The sequence below is a fragment of the Bombina bombina genome, chromosome 6 (assembly GCF_027579735.1).
Source record: "Bombina bombina isolate aBomBom1 chromosome 6, aBomBom1.pri, whole genome shotgun sequence".
Taxonomy (NCBI): Eukaryota; Metazoa; Chordata; class Amphibia; order Anura; family Bombinatoridae; genus Bombina; species Bombina bombina.
Window position 1 is genome coordinate 992,984,577 of NC_069504.1, and position 20,435 is coordinate 993,005,011.

The following is a 20,435-nucleotide window of genomic DNA, read 5'->3' on the forward strand; positions in this document are numbered from 1 at the left end:
ATTTACACATCATTTGGAAGAAATGATTGATGCACAACCATTATTGCCAGAGGATGTAGATAACAGGGATATGTCTCAGTCAGGCAGCATTACACACATGGACGTATGGTGTGATGATGATGATGTTGTACCCGCTGCAGAAGTTTGGTCTGTCACTGTGAAGCGGGCGTAACCCTTACACTACCTGATCGATACAACATCATACCTGATGTTTTAAAGCACGTTATTCCAAACAATTTAGGAATGTTAGGTGATTTATGCCCTTTATGGATTAAAACCAGACTCAACTATGTAATTTTCCATGGGAGTTTTGCCATGGATCTCCCTCCGGCACTCCACAGTCCAGATGTTAGGCCCCTTGAAACAACTTTCCCATCACTATTGTGGCCAGAAAGAGTCCCTGTGGGTTTTAAAATTCGCCTGCCCTTTGAAGTCAATGGGGGTTCGCCCAGTTCGCCGGTTCGAGAACTTTTGCGGGAGTTCGCGTTCGCAGTTCGCGAACCCAAATTTTTAGGTTCGCGACATCACTAGTATCCACCTGTTTTTAAGTATTGTTTTTATATTTTGCTTAATAAATTACCATTTTTATACTTTAAGAATGAGTCTGATTGAGAGGAGTGAGTCTGCTTGATCACATAACCGTAGGAGCAGTGAGCTGGGTCACTGAGAGATTCCAGTCTGTGTCACTTAGCACATTGGTGCTGCCACAATGGTGAGTACAGTGATTCTCTTCTATTCATTTGTTTAGCACATCACAGTGTTACACTAGGAGGCGCCCTCTGTTGCTTGTGTCTCCACACAGATTGTTTGTTATCGAAATATCAAGGAGAGGAGCAGCCCTGCGAATTCAGTGAGCTGGGACACTGAGAGATACCAGTCTGTGCCACTCAGCACACTAGTGCTGCCACAATTGTGAGTAAAGCAATTTCCCTTCCTTCTATTTGGCTTGTAATACCACAGTATTACAATAGGAAGTGCCCTTTTTTGTTTATATTTCCAGACAGATTGTGTGTGTCATCTGAAAATCAAGAAGAGGAACAGCCCTGAGAATTTACTACATCTCATTCTCCCAGATGAGAAGATTTATCTATGGGTTCACTTTGAGATCTTGATTTGATTAAGGACATTGTAACTTCCATCTTTATCAAGCTGGACTTTAATTAATATAATGTCTTAAGTAATATTTCACTGTATGTGTATATCTCTATACCATTGACATCTATTTTGTTAGCACATTTTGCTTTTTACTTTTGGTAGCTCATTATAGGCGCCCCCTAGGGACCTTAGCTATATATTGGCACAGGTTGTTTAGTATAAACCCTTTATTACCCATCCCCCAGTTTTGCATAACCAACACAGTTATATTAATATACTTTTTACCTCTGTGATTAACTTGTATCTAAGAACCTCTGACAGCCCCCTGATCACATGACTGTGACTATATAAAATCTATTGACTTGTATTTAGCATTGTGTTGTGCTAACTCTTAAATAACTCCCTGTGGCTGAATACAGTGTTATCTATATGGCCCACAGTCTCTTGTTGTGAAAAGCAATTTAAAAAACATGTGATAAGAGGCAGCCCTCAAGGGCTTAGAAATTAGCATATGAGCCTACCTAGGTTTAGTTTCAACTAAGAATAACAAGAAAACAAAGCAAATTTGATATTAAAAGTAAATTGGAAAGTTGATTAAAATTACAAGTCATATCTGAATAATGAAAGTTTAATTTTGACTATACTGTCCCTTTAAATATTCTTTATAAAAAAAGCTATTTAACCCCTTAACCCAAAATAACATATAAATGCTTAATGCGGTGCGATAGGAAAGTGTTTATACATTGGAGCTGCAGGAAGCTCCAGCAGTGTCAGAGCTCAAGGCATCTGCATATATATAGGTACTGACAACTAGTATGACGGGAGGGTTAGAGAGCTATTTGGGGGATCAGGGAGATGGGAGGGCTGGAGAGGATCACTACACATCTTATATTGTAATGCAGAATTCTCTCCTTTACAACCAGAACCTGCATAGTGAGATAGACATTTCTAAGTCTTAAATTTGCATTTCTAAAATTCTTTTGAGGGACCTTACAGTTCTGACGAGACTTCTTAGATCATCCTGCCTGAGCAGAAAGCTTTAGATCAGTGGGTCCCTAAAACCATTTACCAAACTTCTGTCTTATTGCAGCGTCCTCATCAGCCCCCAAAAACCTCTGTCTTGCAGGAACTGAACTAATCTAAATATTACATACTTTCCTTCCATACTAAAACCTCTACTCTCCAACATCTCTACCCTCTTTTGTCCAGACCCTGTGGCCTTGCAATACAATTCTGCCCTAAAATCAAACTTGATAAAGCTGCACCATACACAGTTTGTCATGTATCATGCACTCAATGACAATATGACACACCAAGCAGACAAGCTATCTCCAACTAATGTATGTTCAACTGCTTCATAATTTTAGTGGAGAAAATCATACTTGCATACTGATTTCCTCTGTTGCATAACTCCAGGATTTGCACTTTTGTTACACAAGGCACTACAAAAACATGATTAATTCCTTTATTATGGGTTGTATTGACCACTGCAGCCTGCTCTTAAGCAACCTTCCCAAATCCAGTCCCTCTCACCTCCAATCTGTCATGAATCCTTCAGTTAGACTCATACACTTTAATCAGTTTCCCATCACTACCAGACTTTACACTGGCTCTCCAGGTACTCTAGAACAGTGTTTCTCAACCACCATCCTCAAGTACCCCCAAGAGACCAGGTTTTCATTATAGCTTAACCAGTGCACAAGTGAAGTAATCATCTGATCAGTAACAACATGGTTGCTAACCTGCTCTTATCCATCAGCTGATTATTTCACCTGTGTGCTGGTGTACTGGGGTACTTGAGGACAGAGGTTGAGAAACAATGCTCCAGAGTGTGGTTCAAACTATTGACCCTAACCTACAGAGCTCTTAGTGACCTCACATCCAACTATATTTTTCCCTTATCTCCAAATACTGCTTGAACCAGTTTCTTCATTTTCTGACCTATGTTTGTCTACTTGTATTGTTATTACATGACTCTATCAGACTCTTTCTATCATTGTATAGTTTCAGGTGCTCTTTGAAAACCCACCTATTGAGATCCCTACCACCGTTCCCTCAATACTTCCTCTTCTTCCTAATCAACAAAATAAATCTGAAGCTCCTTATCTCACTGTGTCAACTACAATCCTTGTGGCGGGCTACTCCAAACTTTATGTCTCCCCACTCTTCAACATACAGATTGTGAGAAGGTCCTTCCTCCTCTTGTATTAGTTTCATTTGTTTGTTCTGTTTTATGTTTCTGTATTCTTTTAACATAAAACATGATGTATATCCCTACTTATGTACAATGTGGTAAGGAATTTGTCAGTGCTTTACAAATAAATGCTGATAATAAAAATAACAGTAAAACTTACTGTGGGACAATTTATAAACTAAAAATGCAGATATTTTATTTCCCTATAGACAACAGGAAACCTTTTCAGATTTCCACAGATAATAAATCATTCAATAACAGCAATAAAATGTATGGCCCAGAGCACCAACACCTTACTGTACATATCTTTATTGAGTACAGGAACAATAACCCCCCTACAATCTATCCACCTTAAAACTCAAAAAAAGAAGAAAAGGTCCCTTAAAAAATAAAAATAAATATATATATATATATATATATATATCACAAGGGCAATAAATATACTCTCAAATAGAAAACTTCTCAAGTATTATAAAATTCAGTATACATATAATAAGGCTGCCAAGGTGATGAAAAATTAAAGGGATACTTAATTAAATGGTTCAGCACCTGGGTAGCGCTTGCTGATTGGTGGCTAAATGCAGCCACCAATAAGCAAGAGCTACCCAGGGTCCTGAACCAAAAATGGGCCAGCTCCTAACCTTTCATTCCTGCTTTTCAAATAAAGATACCAAGAGAATGAAGAAAGAATTGATAATAGGAGTAAACTAGAAAGCTGCTTAAAATTATATTCTTAATAATGTTTAGTATCCCTTTAAGATGTATTTCAAGTACACGCATGAATATTGAAGATTTTATTACATTAAAGTATATATCTTTTACTCTGGTATGGACATTAAACTTACCTTTTGTTGTTATTTATTATTGTTGAGAACCCTCCAACTTAATTTAATTGTTTTCAACAAATCTCTTCATTTTACTATGTGTTAACCTCCTGCATCACTTTATGTGAGGATGGAGAGCAAATGAGAAACAGGTATACAATATGTATGCTGCGAGGTTCAGGAAGGGGGAGGAGCTTGGATTCGGGCGCAAAACTCTGAGCTGAAACGCTGAGCAAATAAAACTCCTTTGTTGAAAGCAATTTTTTCTGCCCAAAGTAATGACTTGGAAGCCCAAGCTGACCTCCTCGCAAATTCCCTAGGCATGAGAGAGCCAACCAGGGAAACCGGCCACATTGCTATACTTTGCGGGTAGCATAACCCATCGAGGGGGAAAAAGAGGCACGGCTGACTGCAACGCTCCATTTAAAAAGTTGGAGCGTGGCACAGAGAGGGCTAAAGACAGCGCTGTGTCTACAGATTACCCCAGGCTGGGGCCAGAACCTCACACATAGCTGATTTGTCCTCTGGCCAGGACACTATATTCAATACAAGCTAAGTAGCGTTTACATTGCTGTACATTGTTGATGACTATTAGCCTGGTTATAACTTCTAACATAATGCTGAATTATTTTGCTGTTTGCTATACTGGCTAAAAAATAGTGGTTTTATTAATGGGACTCTCTTAGGCCATCTTCTTAAGTGCCAGAAACTACTCTGTTTGTTATATTGGCTGAAGAATAGTGGTGCTCTTACTGTGACATAAGAACCTAAATGGATTTTATTAGACCATCTATGTAAGTGCCAGAAATTAAGCTCTCTTTAATTCAGCTAAGAAAAGGTGACTTTTAATCAGGCTGTAAACTGGGAACTGTAAATATATTCAGATACCTAAGACCCAAGATATATAAGAGAAACATATATATTAAAAAAATATATTAAAATTGCCCTAGAGGAGTCCTACAAGTGTTTGATCTGTTTTTTCTATATAATCATCGGCATGGGTACCTGCCTGGATCTAAGCCGAGTTAATTAATACAATGCTGAATTAACTGGTTGTTTGGATATATGTTATATTGGCTGAAGAATAGTGGTTCTCTCATTGGGACATAAGAATTTAATGGATTTTCTGAGACCATCTACTTAAGTGCCAGAAATTAATTTGTTTGTTATATTGGCTGAATAATAGTGGCTCCTTTTGGAAAATAAGAATTTAAACGGATCCCCATGAGACAATCTATTTAAGTGCCAGAAACAAAACACTTTGATTCAGCTAAGGAAAAGTGATACTCAAATAGGCCAAAGTTTTTGGGATTGTAAATATATACAGACATTCAGGCCCTAAGAAAAACAAGAGTATCTGATTTGTCTTACTTCTATACTCCTCTGCATGGGTACTTGTCAGATTCTAAACTGAGTTAATTTGTCTTTATTATTTCACTGGCTGGAAATCAGCGGTTTTTGGGTTTTTTAAGGACTGCAATCCTCACTATTTTCTATCCATCTAAGGCTGGAACTATTAACCTTATATTAAAGGAGACAAAGCATTGTTTATCTTTCTTAATAGTATATATGGACACAGAGTCTTGTTTAAGTCTATTATATTTCTTGTATATTGGTGCTGACCCAATCAAGCTTTATTGTCGATAAAGCAGCCTCAAGCCAAATTATTAGACCCAAAAGTTATACTAGTTATACTTGTATCATTTTTGTGTATATAGTAATATGCTATTAGGTTTTCTCTAAAATTTGGAAATAAAGCTCTCATTTATACTTTAGATGAAAAATACACTCTCAGTATAGAAGGCCTTTCTTACTTAAATACAGGGTTAAATTATACTACCCTTTTCCTCCTAAAAGACAATCCTAGGCATCAGCCACTAAAATATAGTTGGAAAAAGACAGCCAGGTAGTAATATAAGGATCTAGAGCGCCATGCTGATTGGCTTAAATATAGATTAACTGTTTATGACAAAACTGCAATATCAGATTTATAACTATATATTGTGATATCAAACTATATATACGTCTTCTAAATGGTTTCTGCTAAATTCCTCATACTCTGAGGCATAACCAATTATGATGATTTAACCTACTGCTCTTAAAGACACTAGTATACTTGTGCCATAAAAGCATAGACAAATCAAAATCAAAAACTATAAAATAGTAGCACACAAATATTGTCATATCTCAGAGCACCCAACACTTTAGCAGAGTTATATCTGTACACACTTCTTATAATTGTTGTGGTTAAAATTTTATATCTAATTAAATAATTATATACTGGGAATAACCTCATTGCCTGTTACTATATATTCAATGAATACATAATTAAATGAACTTTTTGATCTCTTCACCTGAACACAACACTCCCCCACTCTTCTTATATAACACCCTTTTTTATATATATATATATATATATATATATATATATATATATATATATATATATATATATATATATATATATATATATATATATGGAAAAATTTGTGATAAAAAAAACAGGCAAGAAAGAAAAATAAGTAGAGGATTGTCTGAATCAATTAGAAGTAGCTCCAATGAAATTACTCCCATACTGAACCCCATTGATTCAACTAACAGATATATTCATGCCTCAGTTTACACAGATCAGACAAGGGTTAGACATGTTATAATATCCACTGAAGTAAAAACCTTTCAAAATCGTATCACTGAAGTTGAGCAAAGAGTTTTGGATGTGGAGAATAGGGTGAACACACAAGAATTTGATATACATGAGTTAAAAAAATTATTATTTACCCAAATTAATAGGCCACAAATGTTATTTTGATTGAAAGAATACATAGAATAGGAGTTATCAGAAACAATGTACAGGGGAATTCCTTCCCTAAGCCAGTGATAATGAAATGCTTGAACTATCAAGATAAGGTTAAAATTCTGAGGACATATAAAAGCTTAGTAAATACCTCACTCATTGAAGGGAAAAAAATATATTTTCCAAGATTTTTCTATTGACATAGTAAATAAGAGGAGGATGTTGACTCCTATCTGCACTCACCTTATTAAGTCCGGAATCACCGTTATTTACCCTGACAAATTAAAGATCACATTTGAGGATGAAATACAAATGTTTGATAACCTAATCTCAGCCCAAGAATTCTTAGCTAAGAAAAAGATACAGGTCTAATTAAAATGATAAAATGTTAAAACCTTTATAACTGACTTATAAGTACTGTGTTTTTAACCTTCTTATTATTTTTCTTTATCCGCTCAGGGTTATTCTCTGCCCTTCCTTTTTTTTCTTCTTTTTTTCCCTATCTCTCTCTTCTCCCCCTCCCTCTATATCCCCCCTCTCTTGAATATTCCACCAGGTAGAGTTGGTATGTTATGTCGATATTACCATTTGTTTATTAATCTACAATGAGTCTAAAAATCATTTTGTGGAATATAGGAGGCATAACATCTCCTATTAAAAGGAAAGCAGTACTAAAACATATTAAACATTTAAATGCTGATATTGCATTTATACAGGTGACCCATCTCTCTAAATCAGAATCTAAAAAATAAAAGTCTGGTTAGGTAGGGGAAATTTTCTTTACCCCATGTAAAAAAAGAAAAAAGAGAGTGGCTATTCTGTTTAAAAAAGCTTTAAACTTAATCTTCCTTAATCTTACAAGAAATAGATAAAGATGAAAGATACACAATTCTTCAGATTAAAATATTTAAGCAAATATTTACATTGTGTAACGTTTATGGTCCTAATAAAAAAGGACATAACTTTTTGGGATAAAATCCAGAACAGAATAATTACTAACCTAAGTAATAATCTTATAATAGGGGGAGATTCCAATCTTGCTCCATTAGTTAATCTGGACAGGATGGGTAAACCATATAATAAAAATATTGTAGAGACCAAATTATATAAACACTTACTTAGACAACTGAACGTTAAAGATATATGGAGATTGAGAAACCCAAATAATAGAGAATATACGTGTTTATCCAAAGCACATAAGACATATTCCCGTATAGACTATTTCCTGGTCTCTACAATACTGACTGATAAAACGGAAAAGGCTGAAATAAAAGAAATCACCCTGTCAGATCATTCCCCAATCACTATTAAACTCACATTTTCTAAACAAATTAAAAATTCAGGATTGCGGTTTCAGTGATACTTAGTAAATAATAATACATTCTAACAATTTCTAAAAAGCAAATGGGAAGAGTTTCTACATTTTAATAAAGATTATTTTGAAAAAATTTAATTTGCCTGTGGAACTAGGATAAATATATTAAAGCAAAAGATGAAAGAGATACTTTAATACTAGAACAAACACAATTAGCAGAAAAAAAGCAAAGAGCATCTTCTTTAGACATGGGAACAAATCTGGGAAATATTTTGCCAATTTAATTAGGAATCAAAGGCAGAATAATCATATCTCTGTAATTAAAAATAAGGGAAATGCTATACTTCAACGGATGAAATAATACAAGAATTCTTAGTTTATTATAAAAAAGTATACAGTGAATCAGGAATAGACGAGGCATATACTGTATATATATATATATATATATATATATATATATATCCCACATATAAATGAGGATCAATTGGAAATGATAGAAGCCCCTATAACAACTCTGGAAGTAGAATCTGCTATTAAAACCTCTGCTACTAATAAAGCGGCAGGCCCGAATAGCCTGCCTTATGAATTCTATAAAATAGTAAAAGAATCAATTGGGCCTACTTTAGCTAATCTATATAATTATTATCTTATAAAGGGAAATCCGGAAAATATGGGGTCATATAGACCTATTGCTTTACTGAATACAGATTATAAAATATTGACATCAGTCATAGCTAATAGAATGCAAAATCTAATGAGAAATATTATACATAAAGACCAATCAGGTTTTATAAAGGGTAGATCTATCTATCTATAATCTACGTAAGGTCTTCACATTACTTTAATATCTAAATGCCCAAGAACTCTACACAAATTCGGCTTTAAAAACAAATTTCTCAAGTTAATACAATCATTATATAATAAACCAATGTCATCTTCAATAGATAATTTCTCTATCTCTGAACCCATTATATTGCATAAGGGCACACGGCAAGGTTGCCCTTTTTTACCTTTACTTTTTTATTTAGCTATTGAGTCTTTAGCTATTATGATAAGAGATAATATAGAAGGAATAAAAATAATGGATAAAGAGGTATTAATTTCTCTTTACGCAGGCAACCTCCTAATATTCATGAACAAGACAGATACCTACATACCTATTTTATTAATATTGATCCAAAATTGTGGATCCTTTTCTAGTTATAAAATAAACAAATTAAAATCTGAAATACTTTGACTTAATTAAAATAAACATTCTGTAATACCTCATCCTTTTCGAGAAGTTCAAAATAATTACCTGGGTATAAAAATATCTCTCATTCCAAGGTCCTGGTATGAGATAAACTATAGAGAAAAATTAAACCAGATCTGTGACAGTCTAGCTAGATGGTCAAAGTTGCCCTTATCTTTAATGGGTAAAGTAAATATCTTTAAAATGATCTTATTCCCCAAAATATTCTATCTAATGCAAACTATTCAGCTCCCTCTACAACATTCTGATATACAAATGATAAATAAAAATTTAATTAAATTTCTTTGGCATGGCAAAAGACCAATGTTAAGCCTGGGAAAGTTACAAATGCCTAAGGAGGGCTAAGTTTACCAAATTTAATAATATATAATAAAATAGCCCTAGCAAAAATAGACTAGTTTATAACGGGAAACTACTATACAGATATAGAGCTAGAACAAAAAATAGTATATCCTTTTAATCTCTGGGCATTGGCTCATATTCAGGTGAAAGATTAGGGGGTGTGGAGTGGAGGAGGGGAGACAGAGAGGCCCTTTTTTTAAAAAAAAAAAAAAAAATTTAGCAGCACGATATATACTGGTTTATGATAATACCTCTGTTAAAACATGAGCTATAAAATAAAATCTCTTTTTTTCCCCTTACATTTGATATCTATGAATTAGACAACTATTGTTTATTTTATTTTTTGCTTGATCTGAAATGTTTTTTGTCTTATATTGTTGCTTGCACATAATGACTTATACATTGGTAAGAACCTTATTCGACAAAATAATAAAAAATGTTAAAACAAAATAAAAAATATGTATGATGCAATCACAGAATACATTTGTTCCAGGAGTGAAACTGACTCCTTTCTCAATCCTTTTGACAGATTAAAATAAACAGTAAATTAAAAAAATGCTGAAATAAGGGAAATAAAAAGAAGCTTAAACACAGCATTTGTTTTTACATTAGAATAAACCCTTTAGTACAGATCAGTAAATGGAATGTTTCTCAAAACCGGTTCTCAGGACTTGCTAACAGGAATGAGCATCTGGGTATTATATCAGCACCAGTGATATACTTTAGGTCTCCCTTCCTTGCTAGCAGGTATTGCTGACTAGAGTTGAGAAACTTCCACCACTGTAAAACTACATGTTAAATGGCCTTTCAATCTTGAAAGGGGAATTGAAACTTCCCTTGTTGCTAAAGGGTTAAATGTTTGAAAGTTACAGAGAATAGCTCGTTAACTGACAATTCAAATAGTCTGTGCTAAATCTGAGTGGTATTAATCCAGTCTCCTCCCCATCAGGTGTTGCTCATGGGATAAAAGTCTGATCTCTGGCTGGGGAGAACATTCTCTAATCACAGCAAGATGGGTTTCTGTGTTGTGCTGTGGGTTCTAGGTTTGCTTCTGAGCTGTAAGTTACAATGCTTGGTTTGTGAAGCACAAACTTTTTGGGAGGAATCTTCACAGCTGCGTTGTGGCTTGACCAGCCTCCAATTTTCTCTTCCTTCACTGGATAATGATTCTGCTTTTTTCCTGAAAGTACTAGGTGAGTGAACATACCTTGGAGCATTGAAGTGATGGTAACAGTAAACATCTCATATATGTGTGCCAGCAAAAACAATGGTGCAGATACCAGTAAAATTTTGTTTTGAAGACTTTTTATATCATCTTATGGGACCCCCCCCCCCTTTTCCCCTTCTTAAGCTTCTCTCCACTATTGTAAGATGGGGGGCCTATGTAAACACAGCCAGCAGAAGAAATTAAAGTCTCAATGAGGTGTGAGATAGTTGAGCAATGTTAATTTTCCATTGTTCTTTCAGTATTGAGCTTTGGTTTACAGACAAAACTAAGATAAACAAAGTGATAACATAATGAGATGTTGCCTGCAAGCTCAACCCATTGTAATAGGCTGTGGTTTAAAAGCACAAAACCAGCTATTTCATATACACAAACCTGAAAATGCAAATTCTGCAGCTGGTACAGCAAGTAATTGAAAATACATTAATGAAAAATCAATTTTACTGTGTACTGTCCCTTTAAGACGGTTTCAACTGCTTTTAAGACCATTTTGTATCTAAGCATATCTTCTGTAATAGAGATTTATTTATTATATATACACACATTTAATGTCGCCTAATCTATCTGCAGTGCTAGTTTTAAAGAGCCATTGAATAGGGTAGTATGTCATAAAGCCAAATGCAATAACATTCTGAATTTCAAACTTTTTTTTCTGACAAATTAGTTACTTTCTCTCCCTGTATCAGCCAATCACAAAATGTGTGTATATAATGTGAACTCTTGCACATGCTCAGTAGGAGGTTGTGCCTCAGTGTGCACAACTTTGATAAAGAAGTTATAGAGGTGGGTCTGCAGGAAAAAACAAATCACCATATACCAAGCAAGATCTGGTAAACTTGAAGGCTTATAACTTTAAAGGGACATTAAATACTAAATACATGCTAGATAGAATGATGCATTCAAAGAAAAGATTAGTCCATGGCTAACCTGTAGATGTATTTTTTTTTAAAGTTTCATTAGTTGTTTAAAAAGTGACAAAATAAGTGTAAAGTTTTAGTGTCTCTAAAACACTGGGAGCTGCCATGTTGTAACTTGTGTTACCTTCTCTGCTGTGGCCAATTAGGGACAGTTATACATAGGTCATTAGAGTGTGTGCAGCCAATGGTTGTGCTGGATTTAACCGTGTTCTGCACTTCCATTTCTAACAGGAACTGAAAAGCTCACAATTTCAGAATGGAATGACAGGCAAAGAGGATAAAATAAATAATGAAAGTAAATTGCAGAGTTGTTTTATTATATACACTTTATCATTTTATATTGCCACCTCAAAGTGTTTAATGTCCCTTTAAGCACCAGATAAAGCGAATTTATTTTAACATACAAGGTACAGCCTATGCTAGCCACATTTTATCTTCTGTTTGGCCACATGCTCTTCTCTGAGGTTTGTGGTGTTGAAGTTTTTATTTTAATATGACATGTACTTTACCTGCATGTGGGTCAAGTGTGGTGTGTTTTTTTTTTTTTTTTTTTTTTTTTTGTGATCCTAAAATGTTAAATAGCAATTTATATTCTCAGAGCCCGCCCCCCCCCCCGTATTTACTTGCAATGTTTGGGGGGGGATATAGAAAGATCTTTGAATATACTTACTCAGATAAAAGTTGAGGGTCTCAAAATAAAATGTTGGGTTTTTTTTTTTTTTTTTTTTTTTTTTTTCAGTGGTAAACATTTGCTTTGGACAACACAATACCAAGTCTGGTTGTTTTAGTTTACTTAAAGGTAAATGGTGATCTTCTTTCATAGATAACCAAGGAGAGTCTCACTATCTACACAATAGCTCAGAGTGTGGCACCTGGGTTGGACAAGAACCAGATGGCTCTGTGGTTGTTGGTGCTGCTTATGATGGCTGTTATGTGACTGAGCAGGTAAAGAGCATTTCTTGGTTTGGGTCAACTGTAAAGACTTATTCTGAACCATGTGTAGACTGGCAAATAAGCTATTGCTGTAAGTAGTTTAAAGTAAACCATGTGATACCTCCTTATAGGGACCTGTTATCTTTCAAGATCTCACACCTAGAGATTACAGGTCTGAATTTACCAGATTATAAACTGGTCCCCATTAAGTGTCATGGGTTATGTCAGTTATAAACAATATACATATATTCTGATTATTTGAAGATTATAATGTCCAAGATCCTTTAAACATGATCAGATCTTTAACAAGTCTACTAAATAGTGGCTCTGTAGAAATGTTAAATTGTCTGACTCTTCCAATACTAGTGGTTGCTGGGAATTAGTCTCCTACATTGTAACTTTGTTCATTCACTACAATGGGATTTCTACACTCACAGGAAGACGCCTATCTAATGACCATTCTTCTGAAAGAAGCCTTACTTGATGGAGAGATTCAGCACCATAAAAAGGAGCTTAAATGTCCAGTCTTACCAGGTAAACTCTCTATGGATTATAAAATCACATTGCTCCTTTTAAATGCTGTTTTTTTTTTTTTTTTTTTTTTTTTTTTTTCTTCCCTATAGTGACATGGTCTAGTAAGGTAATCTGAGATCAATTAAATAAATTTTTAATATCCCTTTAAATTATAGTAACAAAAAATTCAGACATACTTAATTAAATCCACTTTTTTTTTTTTTTTTTTTTTTTTTTTTTTTAATTAAGAAATGGCATGCAATTTTAAACAACTTTTTAATTTGCTTCATTCTTGATATTCTTTGCTGGAAAGCCTAGATAGGCTTCATGCATTGCTATTAAACCAAGGATATCTAAAGAATGAGGCAAATTAGATAATAGAAGTAAATTGGAAAGTTCTTTAAATGGTTTTCTTAATCAGAAAGATGGAGAAATTTGGTTTAATGTCCCTTTAATAGAAATAATTGCAATATGATTTTACATTTTTAAGGGACTGTAAAGTCCAAAATTAAAATTACGTGCCCTATCTGAATCGTGAAAGTTTAACAACTTTCCAATTTACTTTTATCACCAATTTTGCTTTGTTTTTTTCTTAGTTGAAAGTTAAACCTAGGTAGGCTCATACTAATTTCTTAGACCTTGAAGGCCGCCTCATATCTGAATGCATTTTGATCACTAGAGGACATGAATTAATGTGTCTTATAGATCACATTGAGCTCACACATGTGAAGTCACCTTGGAGTTAGCACTGTTTGGCTAAAATGCAAGTCTGTCAAAAGAACTGAAATAAGGGGGCAGTTTGCAACAGGCTTAAATACAAGGTAATTAGAGATAAACATGTTAATATAACTGGTTATGCAAAACTGGGGAATGGTTAAAGGGATTATCTAACTTTTTAAACAGTCTGACTGTCCCTTTAAATTCTTATTTCAAAGGGACAGTATCTGCTACATTTTTGTTTAAAAAAAATCTCAATTCCAGTTTTTGCATAACAAACATTGTTCTATTAATACTTGTTTTACATCTGCAGACACTTGGATACAAGGTAATCAGGCTGTCAAAAGAACTGAAATAAGTGGGCAGTTTTGCATTTTAGCCAGTCAGTGCTGACTCATAAATAACTCCATGGGAGTGAGCACAATGCCAAGAGGCGACCTTCAAGGGCTTAGAAATCGGCATATGGGTCTACCTAGGTTTGGGCTTTCAACAAAATACCAAATGAACAAAGTAAACTTGATAAAAGTAAATTGTTTAAAATTGCTATCTGAAATCCAAGTTTAATACTGACTAGACTGTCCTTTACTTCCTGTTGAGGCTTCCTCCTCTGAGGGCTCTGATTGGGGCTATTTTAAAGTGTCTCCTAGCAACACTATACCTTTTGCCTTCCTGTCAGAAATCCTATATTGATAATGGGCAATAAACTGACCTACATATTTAAGGTTTTGCAAAGTCTGCTTACCTGTCTAGCTGTGGGTAGGGGCTAGACTGATTTCTACCCTTCCTTAATAAATTACTGTTTTTAATTTTATCAATTGAGAAATTCTCAACTTCCTACACAGTTTAGGGCATATTGCTAAATCTTTTATACCCTTTGTCTGTAATGGTCAGTAAGCTAGAGATGAAAGTATTCAAAACCGGAGATTAAATACATAATATCTCTATGCTTCATTTTCCTTGCTGCTGACTTGAATGTTCTGATCTCTTAAAGCTATGGATGCTCCCAGCCCAGATGTTTGTGCTGCCATTGCCAGAGGGGACAGGGTGTCCTGTGCCAATGCCCCAGTATCCAGAGACCTCTGTGAAAGCCTTGGGTGCTGCTTCACTCCTTTGGATTCTAGTATGCCCTGTTACTATGGAAACAAAGGTGAGTTACCAGCAAACTCCCCCCCCCCCCCCATTGTGTAAAAAGGAGATTACTAATTAAAAATTCAATTTCATGAGGTACACATCTGACGGTAACATTAAAGTTGTTAAAAATATATATATATAAATTTTTATTTTTTCCCTCCAGTGACTGCACAATGTACAGCTGATAACCAGGTTATAGTTGCCCTCGCTAAGGATGTGACAGTCCCTCCATTAATACTGGACTCTGTAAATGTGCTGTCTGTGAACACAGCTACTTGCAGTGGGTTGCAAATCACCAGGAACAACCTCTTTGCAGTCTTCCAATTTCCTTTGTCCTGTGGAAGTGGCCATATGGTAAATAGAGGCATGGGTAAAACAATACTTGGCTATATAGTGAGATGTAACAGGTTCTAGTTAGCAATTTGGTTTAAAATATGTATCTAATACATAGTGAGGCCTATTTATCAACCCGTCAACTTACTTGCATTCGCCGGCACCAATACGCTCACCTAACATCACTGCCGCGGACCTGAATACGTTCTCCAAAGTTACCAAAAAAGCTGCGCACCACAGGGCGAGGAGCAGCGGACTGTTAACTGACAGTCATCTATCTTGCTGCTCTTTGGCTTTTCCCCAGCTTTATTTGTATACTGTCACTAAACACCCACACTATACTAAACTGTTAAACCCCTAAACCGCGGGAGCCCACCGCCACCTACATTATACTTAACCCCTAGTCTGCCGCCACCACTTACATAACACTTATTAACCCCTAATCTGCCGTCCCCAACATCACCACTATATTAAATTTATTAACCCCTAACTCTAACATAACACCCCTAAACCTAACTCTAACCATAACACCCCTAACTTAAATCTAATTTAAATACAATTACTATCGTTAACTACATTATTCCTATTTAAAAACTAAATACTTACCTATAAAATAAACCCTAAGCTAGCTACAATAATGAATAGTTACATTGTATCTAGCTTAGGTTTTCTTTTTATTTTACATGCAATATTGTATTTTAACCTCTTAAGGACATATGATGGAATTTTTCCGTCCTAAAACAATTGAGCAAACTTAAAGCTGTGTCCTTAACTATTTAATAACTACTACCTAGTTAACAATTTAACTATTAACTACCTAGCTAAAATAAATACAAAAGTATCTGTAAAATAAAACCTAACACTACAATTAAATACAATAACTTAAATGATCTAAAGTTAAAAACAAACACTAAATTACAGAAAATAAACAAATTACAGAAATTTAAACTAATTACACCTAATCTAATAGAACTGTCAAAATAAAAAAGCCTTCCCCCCCCCACAAAAAAAAAACCCTAGCCTAAACTACCAATAGCCCTTAAAAGGGCCTTTTGCGGGGCATTGCCCCAAAGTAATCCGCTCTTTTACCTGTATTAAAAAAAAATAAAAAAAAAAAATACAACCAACCCACCAAAAAAATACTAACTAAAAAAACCTAAGCTCCCCATTGCCCTGAAAAGGGCAGTTTGCTCTTTTGCAGCCCAAAGCCCTAACCTAAAAATAAAACCCACCCAATACACCCTTTAAAAAAAACAAAAACAAAAAAAACGCTAACCCACTGAAGATCGACTTACCGGGAGACTTCTTCATCCAAGCCGGGCAGAAGTGGTCATCTAGACGGTATCTTCATCCATCCAGCGCAGGTCCATCTTCAAGACACCCGACGCGGAGCATCCTCTTCGGCCCTGCGAATGAAGGGTCCTGTAAGTGACGTCGTCCAAGATGGCATCCCTTAGATTCCGATTGGCTGGTAGGGTTTTTTTTTTTTTTTAACTTAATTCCGATTGGCTGATAGATTTCTATCAGCCAATTGGAATCTAAGGGACGCCATCTTGGATGACATCACTTAAAAGGAACCTTCATTCGCCGGCTGAAGAGGATGCTCCGCATCGGGTGTCATGAAGATGGACCCGCGCCTGATGGATGAAGATAGAAGATGCCGTCTGGATGACCACTTCTGCCCAGCTTGGATGAAGTCTCCCGGTAAGTCTATCTTCAGGGGGTTAGTGTTGGGGTTTTTATTTATTTTTTTTTAAGGGAAAAGCTGATTACTTTGGGGCAATGCTCTGCAAAAGGCCCTTATAAGGGCTATTGGTGGTTTGGTTTAGGCTAGGTTTTTTTTTTTTTTTGTTTTTTTTTTATTCGGGGGGGGCTTTTTTATTTAGATAGGGCTATTAGTTTAAATTTCTGTAATTTAGTGTTTGCTTTTTTTCTACTTTAGATAATTTAATTTAGGTTATTGTAATTAGTTAATTGTATTTAATTTAATTATAGTGTTGGGTGTAATTGTAACGTAGGTTAGGTTTTATTTTACAGGTACGTTTTGTATTTTAGCTAGGAAGTTATTAAATAGTAACTAACTATTCTACCTAGTTAAAATAAATACAAACTTGCCTTTAAAATTAAACCCTAAGCGAGTTACAATGTAACTATTAGTTATATAGTAGCTAGCTTAGGGTTTATTTTATAGGTAAGTATTTAGTTTTAAATAGGAATAATGTAGTTAAAATATATATATATATATATATATATATATATATATATATATATATATATATATATATATATATATATATATATATAAAAAAAAAAATATTAATAGTGGTGGCAAAGTTGGATGGCAGATTAAAGGTTAATAACATAATGTAGGGGGCGGCAGATTAGGGGTGTTTAGACTCGGGTTATGCTAGGGTGTTGGGTGTAAACTTAACTAACTTCTGCCATAGGAATCAATGGGATATCGGACAGCAGCAAACATAAGCTTTCGCTGCTTTCAGACTCCTATTGATTCCTATGGCATCCGCCGCCTTCAGGGAGGCGGATTGAAAACCAGGTATGCAGGGCCGGAATAGTGCCGAGCGTACCTCGTAAAAATTTAACTTGCAAAAGTAGTCAGTGCCGAATTTGCATTCAGAACATCTGTAATGACGTAAGCATCGATTTGTGTCGGACTTTGACCGGCGGATCGTATGTTACGTCACAATTCTACTTTTGCTGGTCTGTAGGGCTTGATAAATAAGGGGAATCGGGCTCTCTACAATTATGCTGCAGAATTCCAACGTATTTGCGGTTGATGGCTTGATAAATAGGCCCCAGTATCTTACATGCTATAGCTAGAACTGCATTTTGTGAATAAAACAGCTTTGCTAAATAATATATTATATTCCCTCAATAGTATCAAGGTGTTTGAAAACTGCAAAAAAACTGAAATGAGCTCCTTGAAACCTGACCTTTCTTCCCTAACAGACAGATGTTAGTCAGATTTATGAAAACGTCTTTGAAGCAACAAGAGATGTAAGGAACTGGCAAGGGGCATCAATCACTAGAGACAGTACAATGAAGTAAGTTGGAATTTGTTTTCATCACCTAGCAGGTACAATTTCAGATGCACTTTAAAATTATAATGTAACTATGCAAGGTGCTTCTGAAGGGAGCTGCTTTACACTTCTACCACTTTTGCTTTTCTAGGCTGACTGTTCGCTGCAGCTATTCCAGAACCAGTGCTGTACTACTAAACGTAGATGTTGTCACCCTGCCACCACCACCTCCTGTCTCCACCACTGGACCTCTTTCACTGGAGATGAGGATAGCTCAAGGTAACTCATTCTAAACCTAGCCAAGCTTGCTAGCCTTTGTCATAAGAGCACCTTTATCATGATTTATTTTTAATATCTAGATGTATCCTATACCGGATACTATGTAGATGGAGACTACCCTGTTGTAAAGGTTCTGAGAGATCCAGTCTACCTGGAGGTCAGGATTCTGAGGCGCACAGACCCTAACCTGGTGCTGATACTAAATGATTGCTGGGCTACCCAATCAACTAATTCCTTCCAGCAGCCACAGTGGCCTGTCCTGGAGAAAAGGTAGTATTGCAAACCCTCCATACTTCATCAAGCTAAGGTCTTAAAATTCTGACTTTAAATTCTAATTTTTTTTCAGTTGTCCTTTCACTGGAGATAATTACCTTACACAGCTGATTCCAGTTGTTGCATCACAAACTTACCCAACACATTACCAGCGCTTTTCCATCAGCACTTTCACATTTGTGGATGAAAGAACCCAACTTTCTCTTGGAGGATTGGTAACTTTGCTTGAGTTTATGTATGGTCAGATTGCTTTTTAAATGTAGTGGAAAAACTACATCTAAAATCTTGAACTTTAGTGTGAAATATAAAATCAATACACACTACTAATTCTGTTAAGGCCAATTTCCCTGCACTTGTTCCTTAATTTATCCAGTAATGGTAACATTCTTTCCTCCCCAGGTCTACTTCCACTGCAGTGCCTCTGTATGTGTTCCATCTAACTTTGATTCCTGCAGAAGAACTTGTTCATCAAGAAAGCGTAAGACCTCTAGAACCCTTCTTTACTATCTAATGCCCTTAAAGACTTACATTCATTGTATGCCTTCATTTATATGCCTAATTCAGGGAGAATGGTACCTGTGGAGGACACCATGACCATAGTCACATCTGAGGGACCCATTTACTTTGCCAGTGCTAGCATGGTGAAGGCTGAGATACCAGGTAATCTGAATCAGACTTGCACTCTAGGCTACAACAATTGCTTTATGCCTCTGTAGTTTCACATTGTTAACGTTAGACATATTTACATTTTTGATAAGTCTTTGCCATTTATCTTACTATAACGGGCTGGTTACCCATTTAACTATGGCTTATTCCTACAGGTGACAATGATTCTGGTTACAAACCTTTAGCCTGGGCCAGAGGCACAGCAGTTGCCGGAGGTGTTATGGCCATCATTTTTATTATAGGTGTCTGGAATTACAAGAGATTTAACATCACAAAAAGTGAACAAGTGTAAATAAAATGGATTTCTACAAATATCATGTCTTTATTTCTTTAACCTACAAAAGTAATATTTGAGGAAGAACTTGTACAAAAGCTTGCCTTTAGGTTTAACCACCACTGTTGCAGCAGTGGCTTCTAGACCATATAGGCTATAGAATTTTTATTTACCCTTTCCCAGTTGCATTCTAATGCAAACATTTCTAGCAGATCAATTTGTTTCAGAAACTTTGCTAAACTATCAAACACACAATGCAGAAGTTAAACTGATCTCTACTACCTACATAGTAAACCTTTTTGGTTCCACAGTTGGCAAGT

The 20,435-nt window shown here is 35.4% G+C and overlaps 1 protein-coding gene across 1 annotated transcript; it reads left to right on the plus strand.

Moving 5' to 3' along the window:
- Positions 1–10,828: 10,828 nt before the first annotated feature.
- LOC128664849 (zona pellucida sperm-binding protein 4-like) lies at positions 10,829–20,133 on the plus strand. The gene is made up of 12 exons (XM_053719651.1): positions 10,829–11,009; positions 12,782–12,903; positions 13,329–13,425; positions 15,113–15,268; positions 15,416–15,606; positions 18,553–18,647; positions 18,775–18,902; positions 18,983–19,172; positions 19,249–19,390; positions 19,575–19,653; positions 19,740–19,835; positions 19,997–20,133. Exons 1-12 carry the CDS (start codon positions 10,829–10,831, stop codon positions 20,131–20,133), a joined length of 1,614 nt encoding a protein of 537 aa, XP_053575626.1.
- The last annotated feature ends 302 nt before the right edge of the window (positions 20,134–20,435 follow it).